Source organism: Falco biarmicus, chromosome 17, assembly GCF_023638135.1.
Source record: "Falco biarmicus isolate bFalBia1 chromosome 17, bFalBia1.pri, whole genome shotgun sequence".
Lineage (NCBI taxonomy): Eukaryota > Metazoa > Chordata > Aves > Falconiformes > Falconidae > Falco > Falco biarmicus.
In genome coordinates, this window is record NC_079304.1 from 4,597,780 (window position 1) to 4,613,861 (window position 16,082).

Genomic DNA, 16,082 nt, shown 5'->3' on the forward strand with positions numbered 1-16,082 from the left:
GCACCCGGCCGTGCCTACGCGGGGACCCGTCTGCAGCCCATCATTTAGTTCGGTGCCCCCCCCAGAACCTGGGTCACCCCCCAGATCCTGGGCCACCCCCCCTCCTGCTCACTCCAGCTTTTAGGTCTGCAAACCCTGGTTAAACCGTCCGCAGAGGCTCCCTGCTGCTCAGGCAGGTGCTAAAACGTCGCATTTACTGCTTAAAATAAAAATATAAACCAGGCCCTGGGGGGTGTCTGTGCTTCACCCCTCAGTTGCAATGTCACACGGAATTTGGAGCGTGGTCACAGATCAGCGCTGCTGGGCAGGATCCTGAGGACTTTTCAGAGTTAAAATGATCCTTGTGAACTAAACACGAGTTTTTCCGTTTTCGTCCGTTGAAAACATTGGTAGCACGAGCCAATTTCTTCAAATTCTGACAGATTTTTGAAAGATCGACTGAAAAAATGCCCATGTAGAGCTTCCCTCCTGCCACCAGGCCAGCGTTGCTCCAGCTGGAGCAGCGGGTTTGCGGCAGGGAGCTGGGGGGGGGCATTCAGGCAGAGCAGCCCCCCCATGCACACCAAGGGGACAAGGGATAAATGGAGCCAGGTGGATTGGGCTGAGCCTGAACCAAACCCTCCCTCCCAGCACAACCTCACCAAAGGTCTCCGCAGCCAAAAAAAAAATCCCTGCAGCACCGCTGCTCCCACCCATCGCCCCCGTTTGTGCTCCGCAGCTCCCACCACCACCATGCCCCGGTGCTGGTGTCCGGAGCCGGGCAGCAATGGGCTGTGAGGGAATTTTCCATGCGAGGATCCTCACGCAAAACCCACGGAGCTGAAGGAAAGGCTCCACCTGCCCTCGCTGCCCCAGCCAGCAGCAATTGCACCGAGAGCCACAGTGACCAGCACCGCCAGAAGGACCAGAAGGGCTGTTGCAGCATCCCGTGGTCCCAAGGAGCTTCTCGGCACGATTGAAGCCACATGGGACACCCAGGAGCTCCTGCTTCCCACTGCGGGGTACCACAGAGCTGGGGTCCCTTTTCTGGTTGTGTGGGGGGGGAAGAACAAAGTGCAGGGGACTGGGCGCCCAAGCAAATGAGTCCTCTCTGCGCCTCTGCTTCCCCATCCGGAAAATGGGAGAAGCAAGGACACCTCTGAATTGCAGTTTCAGACCTGCTGCTGCAAAGTTGCTATTAGAATTATTGCTACTTCACCCTTTCCTGCAAAGGTGACATCCACAGCCTTTATGACAACTCCATTTCTTAGACTAAATGCACGAAGGAGAGGCACCAGGGACCCATTCAGCTCCCCGCCTCAAGGCTGTTTTGATCACAGGCACTTGATTATTTTTACTTATGTGGGTTTAAGAAACCGCATAGCACAGCATAGACCAAGGGCAACGGTAAATAACAGAGCAGCACGAGCTGCCAGCTCTGACGGACTGGCTGGGCTGGAAAAGAGCCCTTGGAAAACTGCTTTGGGCACAGGGCTGCCTGCTCAGCCCCTGCCCAGCTGGGACCTGGCCGGTGCCTTTACCAGCAAACACAAACCAGAGCAAAGCCCTTGTCACCACCTGGAGAAGGGCGTGCAAACAAACCCGGCTTTACCGTGCAAGGGTTTTGGAGCGACCGGCACTGCTGCTTGTGCGCAGGCAGCCCCCGGTGCAAGCCGTGGTGATGCTGTCCCTCAGTGAGGTCTTGGGGACAGGTGGGACACTTCAGACCAAGGGAAGCCCCCAGGCCGGTGTCCCTTTCCCCGGTTCTCCTCTGCAGCAGGAAAGTGTCTGCGTCCTAGAGCCGATCTGCCGGTCATGCCAAACAACAGCCGCCTGTTCTGAGCCCCCCGGGGATCTGCTCCACCACCGCAGCGGGCTGGATCCCCGCTTGCTTCAGACATCTCAGTCACCTCTCACCCTGCCAACTAGCCTGAACATTTTACCCCCAAGAGAATGACACCATCTGCTTGGTATTTCTTCTCTGGAGTCTTCTACTGAGCACGTGAGAAGATCTCGTCTATGTCTGTATTGTCTTTGGTACAGAGCCAAGGGGCTCAAGCCATCTGCATCCCTGCAGCCTGCGGGGACGGGGATGGAGCCTGAACCAGGCCCATCCCACTGGGATTCGTGGCTAGAGCACACGTGCCAGTGTGGAACCAGAGAGAAAACCAGGGCCCTGCACAGCCCAGTAAGCACCAGTGCCGGGGGAGCCCCTGTCCATTCAACAGCTGCACCCAGGGGACACCGGTGACCAGTTGGGAGAGACTTGGAAGGCAGCACGTCAGGTCTGAGGGCTGCGGAAGAGGAGGGCTCTGCGCAGGATTGCTCGGACGGCACGTTTCGTGCACCTGCTACAGATGTTTCTCCCGTTATCCTGGTCCGAGAAGACGCCACGACCTGCTCATCAGGCACAAAACCACTGTACGCGGCTCAGCACCTTCCCCTCGTCGTCCTTCCAGTCTCCATCCACGCGAAACAGGAACAGACACGCTACCGAGAGCCGAGCCGTAGCAAGAGGAGAACCACGCCAGAACCGCGCCAGCGGCACCTGCCTTTTTCGTGTTTCAGGGCTCCAAGAAAGGCAGCAGAGCTGGACCCAAGACCTTGGTGCTCCATGGCATCCCCTGCTCCTCCCTGCCAGCCTGTGCCGCAGCGCCGACCACCAACAGACACTTGCAGCTCCCAGCTACCGCAGAGCGCGCCCGAGCCCTCGGCACCAGGCACCAAACCCCCTGCCCCTTCCAAAAACCAGCTGCAAGTTTCCCCCAACGACCCCGAGCACCCGATGACCCGACTCTGCAAGAGCCGCCCTCGCCTGCCAAACTCCGTCTCCTCTGAATGACCCTTTAACTGACCAAAATCAACTTGTCGAGATAAAACCGTCTACTCCTGGGTCTCCAGTTCACTCTGCGCTCCCCTCCTGGCAGATCTTGGGCTGTCTGGAGAAACCTGGGCAAATTCTTTGGCCTCCGATTTTCCCCCGCCCCGGGGCAGCAGCGCTGACTGTTGGTCCATGAGACAGAAAAGCACTTGTGGGAGAATCAGGTGCCGGGGGAGAATTTCAAGGAGCCCTGTGAACCCAGAGGGCAAACAGGGTCCACCTCGCTGATGGGCTGTGACTGGGAAAAAAAAAAAAAAGGGTTGGTAAAACCAGCTTCTGAGGAAGAAGCAGGAGGAGACGGCGGAACCCTGGAGCCTGTGGGCTAAAAGACAGAAAACTACGCAGTTTTGGAACGAGACCCACGCAAGTGCCCAGCCAGATAGAACTGCGGAGCCTGGAGCGGGAGTTGGTTTTCTCCAGAGCAGGACACGTTTCCAAACCAGATTTTCCGCAGAGACCTCATCCCCCAGCTATGCAGGGCTGTCTGGGGGAGCGGAAACCAGAACAAAGCAGGACCAGCACGAGTCCTTCCCTTTGCTGTTGAGGAGAAACAAACTCTTGGGAGAGGGGAGGCCGGAGGAGCCGGCTGGAAGGCTGAAAAGGTTGGTGAGTTCGGTTTTGGGCAGCTCTGCGGATCAGCAGGGGCTAGCGCTCTTCTCTGGGGGGAACAGCCACCAACGGGTCCCCGCTTGCCCTGGCCCCCCTTCGCCCCCCAGGTGCCAAGGAAGGAGCCAGGCTGAGAACATCGCCCTGGGATGCATCGCTGCCTGGGACGGCGCCACGCGTGCCTCCGCGCGCCCTGCAGACAACGGGACCTCAGCACATACGCAGGAAGGTAATCACACAGCCCCTACTCTCCTGGCCATTTTGAAAGCCTAGCTGTATTAAAAAAGTCTTTGATATTAATATTAATATTATTTATTATAATAAAGAACAGTCAAGCAGCGTGAAAAAAATATATCTTAGCTACATTACCTTAAATTGCCAAAAATATACACATTTTTCTCTTTTATTTAATTAAAAAAAATCAAAACGAAAAAGACACATGCAACATACTAAATGAGACATTAGCATCAAAACGGGTAAAGAAACATACCCCAGTGCAACTGAAACACAGATAATCTTTAGCTTTTTTTTTTTTTTTTTTTTTTCCTCTTTCCCCTGCTCTCCCTCTTTTTCACAGAGATACAAATGTTTAATCTCGACCTTCCAGCAGTGCCCCCTTCTCCTCCCCTCAACCTGCCAAAGGGACCTTTGGCTCTAGGACAGGTCGAGGAGATCGGAGAAGGAGCACGGTTCAAAGGGACCGGGCGCCTTTGGAAGATGTCAGAGAAATGTGTAAGTGCTCTATGTCTCTTCCCCTACTCGTCCTTGTCCCCCCCTGCTCCGGAGAGCCCCGGAGAGCGGACGGGCTTCATGCTCCAACTACTGCCACCAACAAAAATCAATGGCGTGGCCAGCACAGAGCAGGGGGAACCAGGGATGCAGCGTAGCTCAGCCCTCCCTGCTTTTAACAGCGATCCTGCCGACAAAACTAAGTCCTTGAATTCTGATTTCCAACCTCTCCTGACGCGTGGGCTCCCAAATATTTTTCCCAGTAGCAGTGCGGAGCCCTGTACAGCACATTTCAGCCTCCTGACTGCAAACTCACCGTTACGTACCTCTCACCGGCCCCCTGCAAGGTTTCTGTCGTTGCCCAAGGATTTTGGGCACCAACACACTGATCTGAGCATGGGGTTTGTTTCTCCTGGAAGACAACGCTCCTAAGGGATAGATACCTGCTAACCAGCCTTCCCTCCTTCCCATCCCCTCTCTTCCTGGTACTGGCATGTTTCTAATTCCAGGGCGTGAAATGTGGTTAAATTGTGGAAGAGTTTGCCCAGGTCTGGGCAGGCTGTCACCCCTTGTGGTTACGGACTGGTCTGCTGGCCATGCTGATGGTCTCTTAAAAGAGTTAAAAAAAAAAAAAAAAAAAAAAAAAAAAAAAAGGAAAACAATAACACAAAAAAATCAAACCCCAGACAAACGCAGCTGGGCAAGCAGCCGGCAAAGACCACCTCTGCACATTTAACAGCCGCTGTTTTACCCCTGACACTTCTGTCCATCACATGCTGCCCCCAACCCAGGGATAAGGAACGCTTGTTCCCAGCACCCAAGGACCTGCTGCTGGCCAGAGGGCGGTAGGTACAGCCTTTACGGGGCATCACACACACAAACGGGGCACTTCAGGGCTGGATTTAGTGTGGCAGCCCCGAAACAGCCGTTCGGCGTGTTGCTCTCGTGCCCAACGCTCCTCAGTTGCAGAGGGGGCAGCAAGGCGGGACCCCCGCTGCAGAAAAGAGACCCCGCACGGAGCAGAGGGTTTGGGTGGCACCTCTGCTCGCAGAGGGGAGCGGGAGCACCACAGCTGGGGTGGGGGGGAGGCGGGGGAGAAAATGAAATGGGGGGGGGGGAAAAAAAAAAGTGCAAGCACACAATTGTGCCAAGAGCAATTTCGGGGACAGGGAGGCAAAATGAGTCAAAGCGTTTGCAACGGAAAGATCTCGGTTCAGAGTAAGTCCCAGGTGGATGGAAGGTGGCACCGCTCAGCCCGTGCCCTCCTCGGGGGGCGGCTGGGGACAGGGGACGTGTCAGCAAGAGCCACGTTCGGTGCTTCTCTCTAGGCTGTGCTGCAGAGGCTGCAAAAAAGGGACTTCCCCCCCCCCCCCCCCCCCCCCCATTTTTCTACTTTTAGCTGCCATCTCCATCTTTCCAATAGCTTCTTAACCTTGTTAAAACATTAGCTTTTCTTTATAAAAAAAAAAACTATATATATATATAATATATATATATTTCTGAGCAGACAGCAGTGTTCTGCCCAGTTCACAGAACTGGAGGCTGAAATCAGAAAGGTATTTTCTCTCCTTTTAGCCTTATTCAACCATTGTGGTGACAATCTTCCAAACAAACAAAACCAAACCAAAAGAAATAAAATAAAATAAAATGGAAAAAAGATATTTAGCAGATGAGTTTTGCCTATAACAAGCTTTTCTAGTACTATCAGCACAGACCCACTGCTGACAAATTTGAATAGTGCAAACTAGTGTAAGAGGCAGTGGGAATGTGCTGAAAAATATCCGTTAAGGTCTGACAGCTTCTTTTTTTTTTTTCTTTTTTTTTCTTTTTTAAGACCCTCAGAGTTGCTATTAGCTGGAGTCTTCCCGCCTGCCCCCAGAAGCTCTGGATTTAACCAGGGGATGAGGAAAAGAAGGGGCATTTGTACGTTTGACGTAGATGTTCCCCTTCCCCCGGAGCTGCCCCACCTGTCCTTCAATCAATCCATCGCATCCAAGCTCAGAGGAAGCAGATTTCTTTGCTGAGGTTCCAGGCTGCAAGACGGAGTTAAGGTCAAAAGGTGGAAAACAACGAAGGGTCCAATGTCCTAGCTCAGGAGACTGGTCATTGTCCCATTGCTTGGAGATCCCTTTTCACAAGTGCCCAAGACCAGTGGAAGAACGTGGTTTTGCCAGACCGGAGCGATTTGCGGTGGGTAAGAAAGAACAGGGACCAGATCTGGGACTCTCTCTTCCCCACACACATTCCTACCTCCCAGCTCAGCCCTGGGAAACAGCTGCCGGGTTCAAATGCACCTCCTGAAGCTGGCTAACAACAGGGGTAACGCTAGCTACAGCCCCTTTTTGCAAGCTGGAATTTTAGCCTTTGGAAATCTTGGAAGGAAAGAGTGAGAGATGGCACAAGGAGCAGGAGTGTGCTTTTCACGTGAAAAGTACAGCACCGAACCGACAGCAGCTGGCAGAGCAGATGTGGCAACGTCCTTGACAGAAGTAGGTGGCTTTCACCTCCTCCCCCAGCACCGGTCCTTACCCATCGCTCCACCACTCATGTCTGTTCAGGCTGGGTTTGGATCCAGCTGAGGTGTCGGGGCTTCGTACGATGGCTATAGAAAGAAGAGCATCCCAAGAGCCCAGCAGATGAAAAGCAGGTGAGAAATCTCAGCTACAGGACTTCTTCTTAACCTCCCCATCTGGACGAAGCAGACCACGTAGGCACTGCCACCACGTCCCACTTCCCCAGCTGTGTCACATCCCATGCTGCCTCCGAGGGCACTGCCAGATTCCTCGGCACCGTGCAGAAAGGAGCCCTCAGCAGAGGGACCTCCCTCCACCAAGGTCTTGGCCAAGGATGCTCGATGGTCTCTAGCGCCTTGGCCTGCGGGGCTACACACACGTCAACACGCTCGAGACTGGCAGGCATCTGGTGGTAACTCACTCCTCCAGCCTGCGTGGAAACACAGCTTCGCTTTGAGCATGTGTGGCACGGACCAGGGTGGCAGGCAGCCCCCCACCTTCACTCCTCGCGATACCAGGGCTCGGTCAGAGACGTACTGTCTTCCAAAGCACCTCTTGGCATTGCCCAGCGGCAGGAAATGCTTCTTGGAAGCCTTGTGCTCATTGCTCTAACAGTATCAAAGTTGACTGGAAAGCCACATTCCCCTGGCTGAGAGGAGTTGGCTGCTGGTTTGTTCGGGGTGAGGGGGGAGCTTAGCCCTTGTCCTGGGTAAGAGGAGCTCCCTTTTCATTCATGCTCTTTAAAAAACAAACAGAAAAAGAGACGCAGAGGAGACAGGTATCAGTACCGGACGGGCAGCAACCCAAGGGGGCAGAAGCAGAGAGCCCTGCTGTGCTGCGGACCTGGCCCTGCTCACCGCCACCGCTCAGGCTCCTCCGAGATCAATGGAGACACGGGAGCCCCGGGTTTCCCCTGTGCCCAGTTCAGGCCGAACTGGCCCCTCAACCCTGGCCTTTGGCTCCCAAATGTCTCCAACCAGGGCTGGACCTTCTGGGTACAGGAACAGGCCAGGGGAGGGATGGAGGAGAGATGAAAGTATCACACCATCAGTCCCTAGACACTGGTGTTCCAGTACAAGGCTGCATTACAGAGAGGCTGTAAACCTCTTCACAACCTCTGCTCTCGGGTGCAAGATTCCTCCTAAACCCTGGGTTTCAACATGCAGTCACCTTCGCATTTCCTCACGCGGCTCCCGTAGGGCCGGCACTGCCAGGGGGACATTGTCCCATCCAAGTCTCAGGGTGAACGGAGACAAATCTATGGCCTCTCTCTGCCTTGCTCCTGCAGCAGGTCTGGCGCCTGTCTGCACGCAGACACAGAAGGGCACCTCGGGAGGCTCTGTGCCTACCCACGACCCTGCCTGGGCCCTACAGAAGTCCTTGGAGGTAGGATCAGGATGTGACTCTGGCTAGTCAGGGATGCAGCAAAGCCAGCCGAGCGTTCTGGCCCTGTTGCCTAAGCGGCGCCCTCGGTCCCCCACGTTAACTGTAGCGCAGACTGTCTCTCCCCAGGTCTGTACAGCGCCTAGCACCACGAGCTCAGTGGGGTTAGGGTAGTGCTAGCAGCATACGCACCGTTCCTTTCGGGGTGTTGCCATCAGCCTGCAGGTTGAGAAACGGGTTAGTCTGTGCTGTAAGGACGGGAGGGATGCCTGTCCCCGAAGCCAGGAGGCTGTTCCCAGGAGCGTTGAGCGGTGGGGTGGCCTGGGGGGCCATGAGGGCATTGCTAGGGTTGAGCTGCTGCGGGGAGAGGGAGGCCATGAGGGAGCTGCTGCTGGGGGGCGGCTGAGGGGCCGAGGTCATCAGGGCGCTGGTGCTGGAGTGCAGGGGGGCGGAGGTGGCTGCCAGGAGGCTGGTCATGGACAGCTGGGACGAGCTTGTCATCTGCAGCCGCTGCAGCTCCCTCTTCTGCTGGATTTGCTGCATCATCTGGAACACCAGGGCCTGCTGCTCCTGCAGGGAAGGGCGAGGAAGAGAAGTCAAAGGAGGGGCAAAGGGCACAGGAAGAGGTGACACCTAACACAAAGGAGCCAGGAGCCACACGGGCACAGTCCACCCCAGGCAACGCTACTGGGGACACGGAGAAAGTCCCCTTGATCCCACCTCTACACGCAGAGAGGAACAGTCTGTCCCGTGTTCATTCACAGCCTGCGCTTAGGACCTTTCCAATCCCGTCGTTTCCTGAAGCGCAGGATTAACTAACCCTCCCTAAGACACCTACAGGCACACAAATCTGCTCAGCTCTTTCCACTCAATTGACCCATGGATTTTAAATCTGCGGCGTTCACCGTCCTGAACGTCGAGACCGGCTGCTCATTTCCTTCCCCAGCCCGTCCTGCTTCACAGCTCAGCCCTGACCCGCAGGGTCAGCGTAGGTGAGCCGGCCTCGGCCTCGGGGGGGATGAGGGCCACAGCTCACCTGCACCCCGAGGGATGCCCTCGAATCCAAGCAAACTGCGGAAATCACTATAGCAACCATCGACCAATGCGGCAGGCTGAGAGCTGACATTGTGCCCGTACCCACAGGGATGCAGCTGATGACACGGTGACATCAGCTGCTGTAAAAAGCAGCCCTTTGAAATTTGCTTTTCCTGGGTTATAAATAGCCTGACCCAGAAATCTATCCAAAGCAACGGGCCAAGTTCATGGGAGACATAAACGAACACAGCTTCATTGACGGGAACTGTTAGCGCTCCCGTGCAACTCACCGCAGGGGAGGGACACCAAACAGGCTTCTGCTGGGCAAATGAATGTGGTTCTTACACACTCGGGGGCTTGTTTACCATCGATCCACGCAGCCATTCCCACAACAGCCTGGGACGGGGCTGCTGTTTTACCCAAGAGGATGCAGGCAGAGAGCCAAGATCCTCAGAACAGCTGCCTGATCCTTTTTCTGACCCCGAAGTCCTCAGCCACCCACACAGTCCCCCTGGCATCTCCAGTTCTCCGTGTCAATGTGCCCAGACACAGCTCACTTGCCTCAGGACTGAACAATTTGGTGCTTATCTCTTTCTAACCTCAAGCAGTGGCTTCAAGCGAGTTCCTCTTCTTCTGTGGGCCTCAGCACATCTGCAAGCCCAGAGACCAGGGTGCTCGCGGCAGCAGGAGCAGACACGATTTGCATTCAAAGATGGCTGGAGGAGGTAACAGCACTCCCGATTTTACAGTGGCTTAGCGTTACCATGTTCTCACACCCTCAGGATGTGGGAAACGCAGATTAAATTTTTTCCTTTGTACAAAGAAGTTCAAATCCCCATCTCCTCTCCTCCAGGAGGTGCCGCACCTTCCTGCCTAAAGCCTTTCTCCTCACTCCACCCACAGCAGCCGGGAACCACGGAAAAGGCACATGGCTCTGCAGCCCTGTGGGCAGGGGATTCATGTGAAGGAGCGAGCCCGGTGTTTTGGTCTCTGCTCTGAGGCTTTCCCATTAAACAGTTCATCAGATAAAAGGTGCCAGCAGGCACGCTTACCGGATTAAGCGGCTGGGAAGTTAGGAGCTGCTGAAGCTGTTGGAGCTGCTGTTCGTGTTGGTGCAAGACGTGCCGCTGCTGCTCTGTCAGGGGACTCAGGCTGGGCATGCTGCAAGGGGAGCAGGGCAGGGAATGTCAGCACAGCCCGTCTTGGTCCTGCATGCACAGGGCCTCCCTCCCTCCCTCCCGGTGCTAGGCTTCTGCTGGAGAGGGCAGGGCTGTCCCCGCGGGCTCCCCATCCTCACCTGCTCAGGCTGGTGGAGAGCTGCAAGGTCGGAGGCCCGCTCGCCTGCGTCAGCGCGCTTGGAGGCTGGGCGGCCTGAGCTCCGTTCAGATTCCCCAGGATCCCGTTGATGGGCATCTGCTGGCCTCCTGCCAGGGTCCCCATCAGGCCGTCCACCATGGGCACCGTGGAGAGGCTGTGGCTGGCAGTGGTGCCTCCCCCCAGCCCGCTGCCTGCCACCCTGGCCAGGCCATTCACCTGCTGCACCCCGGGCAGGGGTAGCGAGGCAGGACTCTGCTGCAGCATGGGCAGGGGCGGAGGAGTGCTGTGGAAGGACAGGGAAGAGCTGCTCCTGCTGGGGCAACCTGAATGAGGGTCCTGGGGGAGAAACGGACATAAGAGCATCGGACTTGGGGCAGCTTGTGAAAGGTCAGCTCAGCTCTGAGGGTGCTTTGGGCAGGAGCTGGAGGTGGGAAGGGGGACTGTAAGTGCAAGTGCAGGTGTACGCTCAGAGGGGTCCCAGAACTCAGCCAGGCTTTGCTGGATGTCTAGAAGTGCAGCCAGAATAACCTAGAAGCATTCTCATCTCACGCCCGCAGACTCAGCTACTCTACTCAGACCCTCAGCACTGAGATGAACTGAAGAACGGGAACTCCAGGGAACGAAACCTGATTTCTGGGCCTGGACTACAAAGCTTTAGGAGCTGGCTATCAAGTCACAAGTACTGGGACTGCACTGCTCTGTTCCCTCCCCAGGTCCCTTCCCCAGCTGGCTGGCGGATGCGGTGGCCAGTGTACCTCAGAGGAAGTGGAGAGCGAGTTCTCGATCCCGAAGCTGTTCTTGCACGGGGGGCTCTTGCTGATGCTCAGGGAATCGTTGTTGCAGACTGTACAGAGGAAAGAAGTAAGGATGCAGAGTCAGGGGTGGAGCCTGATGTTGCCACAGCAATAGCAGGGGACAGTGCATACTGCCAGTGGCTACAGAGAGATAAATGGGTCAGATCCTCCCCACTGTGACCCCCTCCTGCCCACCCCAGGGCACCACCATGAAAGGGCGCAGGGCGATGCATCCCACCGGTCCCCTCACCGTTGGGAGGCAGGATGTACTGGGCCTGGCTGCCTGAGCCGTTGCTGCTGGTCACCACGGGGAAAGGGACGGAGAGCTGGACATTGAGGAGCTGCAAACGCTCCTTCTTGGCTGTCAGTGTCATGATCTGCTCCTGGAGCCGCTGATTCTCCTTCTGCAGCGAGTGCAGGGCTTTGAGCATTTCTACAACTGCAGGGAACGGAAGGAGGGGAAGGGGGACAGGGTTGGAGGAGAGAATGGGGGATGGAGGAAAGAGGAGAAGGGGATCCACAGGAGGTACCACAATCAGACCACACTGGGGATGGAGACTGGCCCCAGGTCACAGTCCCACTGCCAGCTACTCCCCCACTGCACAGACTAGTGCTTTGTACCCCACCCGGCTCCTTTGCCTGTGGGCAAAATCCCAGCTGGCTCCCAAAGAAACATGCACAAGGACCTCTTCCCACAGCCCGTGCCCCGAGTGAGCCCCAAGTGACTCACTGTTTACGCCGGCTTCCCCGTTGCCCTGCTTCTCCAGGAGCTGCTCAATGTTTGGAGTAGCCTGGGGAACATTCTCCAGCTGCCCACTGCTGCTACAGGACACCGTCTGGTCAAAGAGGGTTGGCAGGCTGCTGATGGGGGACCTGGGGAAGGGTTGAGGAGACGTCAGAGATGCTTCCCCGGTCTCCACCTGCGCTCCTCTGCTCCCTTCTCCCCACATCTCTGCCTCACACCGGGAGCGCCTGCATCCCTCCCAGCTTCAGCCTCCTCCGCTGCACGTCAGGAGAGCCCTCTGCTCCTGTTAGCAGCCCTGGCTGGTATTAAAAAGCAAACCTGCCTCATCCCACCCCATTCCCAGCCCCAAAGAGGAGGGAAGCAGCTGGCCCTGCTTTCCCCCCCCCAGCCCCCCGGTCTTCTTCCCTTTCCTTGCTATGTCATCCCAACGCTTCCCGGGGTACCGCCGTGCCCCCGCGGGTGCGGAGGCAGCAGGGGAGGGCTCCTGAAGGACACTCACATGGATGAGAGGCTCTCCTGGGGCGACGTCCCTCGGCAGCCAAAACTGCAGTCCTCCAGGTCCGGCTCTGGGTGGGGAGAGGGACAGAGAGGCCCCGTGTTCATAGGCGCCAGCCCCGGCAGGTGCCCCGGTGTCCCCGGGGGCGGCGGCGCCGCTCCCCGCTAGATGGCAGCACCGAGCAGCGCAGCGCCCCGCCACTGCGGAGGGCCCCGCCCGCCGGGGGAGGGGCTGGTGGCACTGCGTGTCACCCTGTGTCACACCGCCGCTGGGAGCGGGGGGGGGGGGGGATGTCACCCTGGCAAGGTCACCCCCGCCACCCCCCCAACCCCCCACTCTCGGCAGCGGCCGGGCGAAGGGGCAACGCGGGGCCGTGGGGCGAGGGGCAGCCCCGGACCCGCGCCCCCCCCCCCCCCCCCCCCCCCCAGCCGCAGAAAGCGGGTTCGCCTTCAGCTGTAAAGCTGCGGGGGTGGAAGGCGCTCTGCTGAGCCTGCGGGGATGAACCAACCCCGCACACAGTGCCGCTGCACCCCTGTGCTTCCAGGATCTTTCCCGAAACCCAGCTGGGGTCCTCCAAAGTTTCCAGATTCTCAGCTCCTTTCTAAAAAACTTCAGTGTCCAGAAACGGCGCCCCCCCCCCCCCCCCATCCCTCTGTCCCAGGGAGCTGGGACACGACAGTGCTGGCGACAGAGCCGCTGCGCGCGTGCACACGTGCGGAGATCTCCCGTCCAAAGAGTAATCAAGAAGGGAAGTATATTTATCTGCCATTTGCTTTCCACCCCCAGAGCCTGCCAGGCCATAAACACACGTTCCCCTCGCTCTGGGACATGTCAGATGTTGTGACTACAGCCTGCACCAGCTGGCTGACTTGCCCCTCCTCTTCTTCACACAATAAGAGACATTTCTTATGTGCAAGAATCCAGGAAGTCTCCTGCAGGGAACGCTGTGATTTACAGTGTAATGCCCTGAGCAGGGTATTTTCTACTGCTGAGAACAAGCAAACGCAGCTGTTGTTCGGCAGCTCCTACAGACAGGTACGAGTGGGATCCTCACTCCTTCATCCCCACGGGGACATCCTTCTGACCATCAATTACAACCGGTCCACCCCTCTGGGGAGAAGCCACTGCTTTCTGGAGGTGACCAGTGGTTGCCAGTCAACAGCAGCCTCCCAATATAAGATGCCACGTGGAGACAAATCTTGATTTCAGGGAACACCACAAGGCATGAAATCTTCCTAAGTTCTCCAACCAGGATCAAGCTACCAGAAGGCTGGGAACGGTCAGACCACAGCACTGCTTCTCAGCATCGTTTCCACCCAAAGACCACCTAAACCCTTTGAAAAACATTCGCAGCCCACCGTGTGCAGCTCTGCCGCAACTGTTTGAACTTGCAACCCAATAAACATTCAGTTAAGCTTTGACCGCCTGCTTGTTACCGTCACGTTGTTCGCCTGCAGCCCAGGGAGACTGCACACATCTATACAATTCTGGCTTTTTGAAACAGTACCAGGCTCCGTATTCAGTTATCTCCTGGCCAACACCACCCTGTTGTCTACAGAACGGGGAGACGACTGAGTTATCACACAGAGACAGCACTTTCCAAGGCAGCAAGTATGAAAAAAAGAGGCTTGAAGACAACTAGAGAAGATAAATACATTTGGTCTGTCATCATAATGAGGCAGGATCCAGGACAAGCTGTGGGAGGAAGAACTAGACAGTAGCCAAGGGAGTGGGAAGATAAGAATCAGACTTTTCGTACTGCCAAAGGCACCCTGGTATCAACCTGCATCAGTGATAACAGTTTCTCAGTTCCCCCACCTGTAAGACAGGGTAACACCATTTCCCTGGATCACGTTAAAATTGTGAAAAGCTCAAATATTACTGCAATGAAAGCTATGTCTCCATGGGATCTGTCTACACAGACACTCTCAGGAAAAGTAATCTGAATTACAGAAAAGGCAGGATTACTTAAAACTTCACAACGCCCCGTTAATGACCTGGGATTAAAACAGTTACCAGGCTTTTAAGTGAAAATGGCCCCACGCAGGAAGTTTAATGCATCTTAATTAATCCCCCTGGAAAAAAAAAAAAAGTGAATTTGGCTTAACACCCTCTGGGCCACCAGCTCCAGCAGGAGATAGTGATGGACAAACCTTAAACGTGACAAAACCCAGAAGCTGTTGTGAAGGCTGCCTGGAACGGGAAAAAAAACCCCATGTCCTGAAGCTTAGAAGATCCCAGTCAAACAAAAAGAGCAATCTTGGAAATGGAAACTAAGGATCAAGCTTTTTTGAGCACTTTGGATGTTGGATTTTGCCTCCATGATTCATCCATTAGTAGCCGCAGGGCTGGAACAGCACCCAGACTGCCAAGCCTCCGTGTTGTGCCTGAACCACAGGGCTATTCCTGACAGTTCACTCTCTTCCTTCCCTTGTCAGCACCTTGCCAAAATAACAGCCAAGGGGAAGTGGCAGTGGGTCATCTCTCTTGCTGATTGCCACGAGGAAAGAATAACTCTTTGAATCGTCCCATTCTTTCCTTAATTTCAGGTGACTGAATCACTCCTGACTCACAGCTCCCGTGCAACGGCCTTGACTCCCACTGGGGTCAGCGGCGCAGTTCCCTTCCCATCGCACTCAAGCAGACGCAAACTGCTGTGGGGGGCACACAGACAAAATACTGCCAGGGACACACGGAGAGACAGACAGGCACCTTCCATGAGCTTGCAAAGGTCCTAAATAAGCATACGTGGTCATTCATGCTTTACATGCAGGCATGCACACTTGTTAAGGCAAGTAAGGGCACACTGGTGTCAGATTATCTGGAAAACTCAGAGCCGCCTCGAACGAGGACTGTGTGTTTTAAAGTGCTTGTCACTCAGTGTGACGCTGGGCAGAGTTTCACCTCCCAGGAGTTCAGCATCCAGCATGCTGAGCTGCCAGCATTTCTGGGCTAGGGGAGCATGAGACAGTTGCACCGCTAACTGCAACATCTGAAAATCAGGAGGGTGCTTTTGTTTAACTACTGGTGCAAATCAAAAATCAGGCCCACTCTGTTTGGGGAAAAAAGAAATTGTACGATACTTCAAGTTTCCTGCTTATTAACCAGGCAATTTTCCAAGAAAAATGAATTTGCCTTGGTGGGAAAAAATGAGCAGTTGTAAGTAATTCAGTGTTGGCACATTCACGTTTGGAAGTTGAAAACAGTAGATTTTGTTGCATTCATGACAAAGCCAAAGGGGAAGGGCAGAAAGTAACTCAAAACAGAAATGGAAGATGAAAATTAAGAGTGTGGGTTCTCTCTCATTTAAAAAGAAACACAGAAAACAAAACCCCAAGAAATACTTTTAACTAATTTTGAGCAAGCAAAAGCTCACAGTAGTTTTTGCTCGCTTTGTACAGCTTTAGTGTGTAAAAAGACAACAGCTCTCTGCAGGGAAGGACTTAATATCCTTGCACTTTTCTAGTGCACATCCAGGGACACACGTTATCCAGCGGACGCACCAGCAGATGTGCTTTTACAGGATTGCAAGCCAGCGCTTCATTAAGGCAAACACAAGCACCCCCTGCCCTGGGGAAAAAGCCACTGTCCCTCTCTCCTAGCC

At 55.3% G+C, this 16,082-nt stretch overlaps 1 protein-coding gene across 5 annotated transcripts in view; it reads right to left on the reverse strand.

The window, feature by feature from the left end:
• Positions 1-4,814: 4,814 nt before the first annotated feature.
• The window catches only part of MLLT6 (MLLT6, PHD finger containing), a 46,770-nt gene continuing 35,502 nt past the window's right edge, over positions 4,815-16,082 (reverse strand). For all 5 annotated transcript variants that reach the window (XM_056362208.1, XM_056362207.1, XM_056362212.1 and 2 more), the window contains exons 13-20: positions 12,482-12,548; positions 11,968-12,110; positions 11,488-11,676; positions 11,199-11,287; positions 10,424-10,779; positions 10,179-10,287; positions 8,284-8,661; positions 4,815-7,446 (exon numbers count right to left, since the gene is read on the reverse strand). In XM_056362208.1, coding sequence (XP_056218183.1) covers positions 7,402-7,446; positions 8,284-8,661; positions 10,179-10,287; positions 10,424-10,779; positions 11,199-11,287; positions 11,488-11,676; positions 11,968-12,110; positions 12,482-12,548 — 1,376 coding nt within the window. In that variant the 3' untranslated portion in view covers positions 4,815-7,401. The remainder of the gene's footprint in view (positions 7,447-8,283; positions 8,662-10,178; positions 10,288-10,423; positions 10,780-11,198; positions 11,288-11,487; positions 11,677-11,967; positions 12,111-12,481; positions 12,549-16,082) is intronic.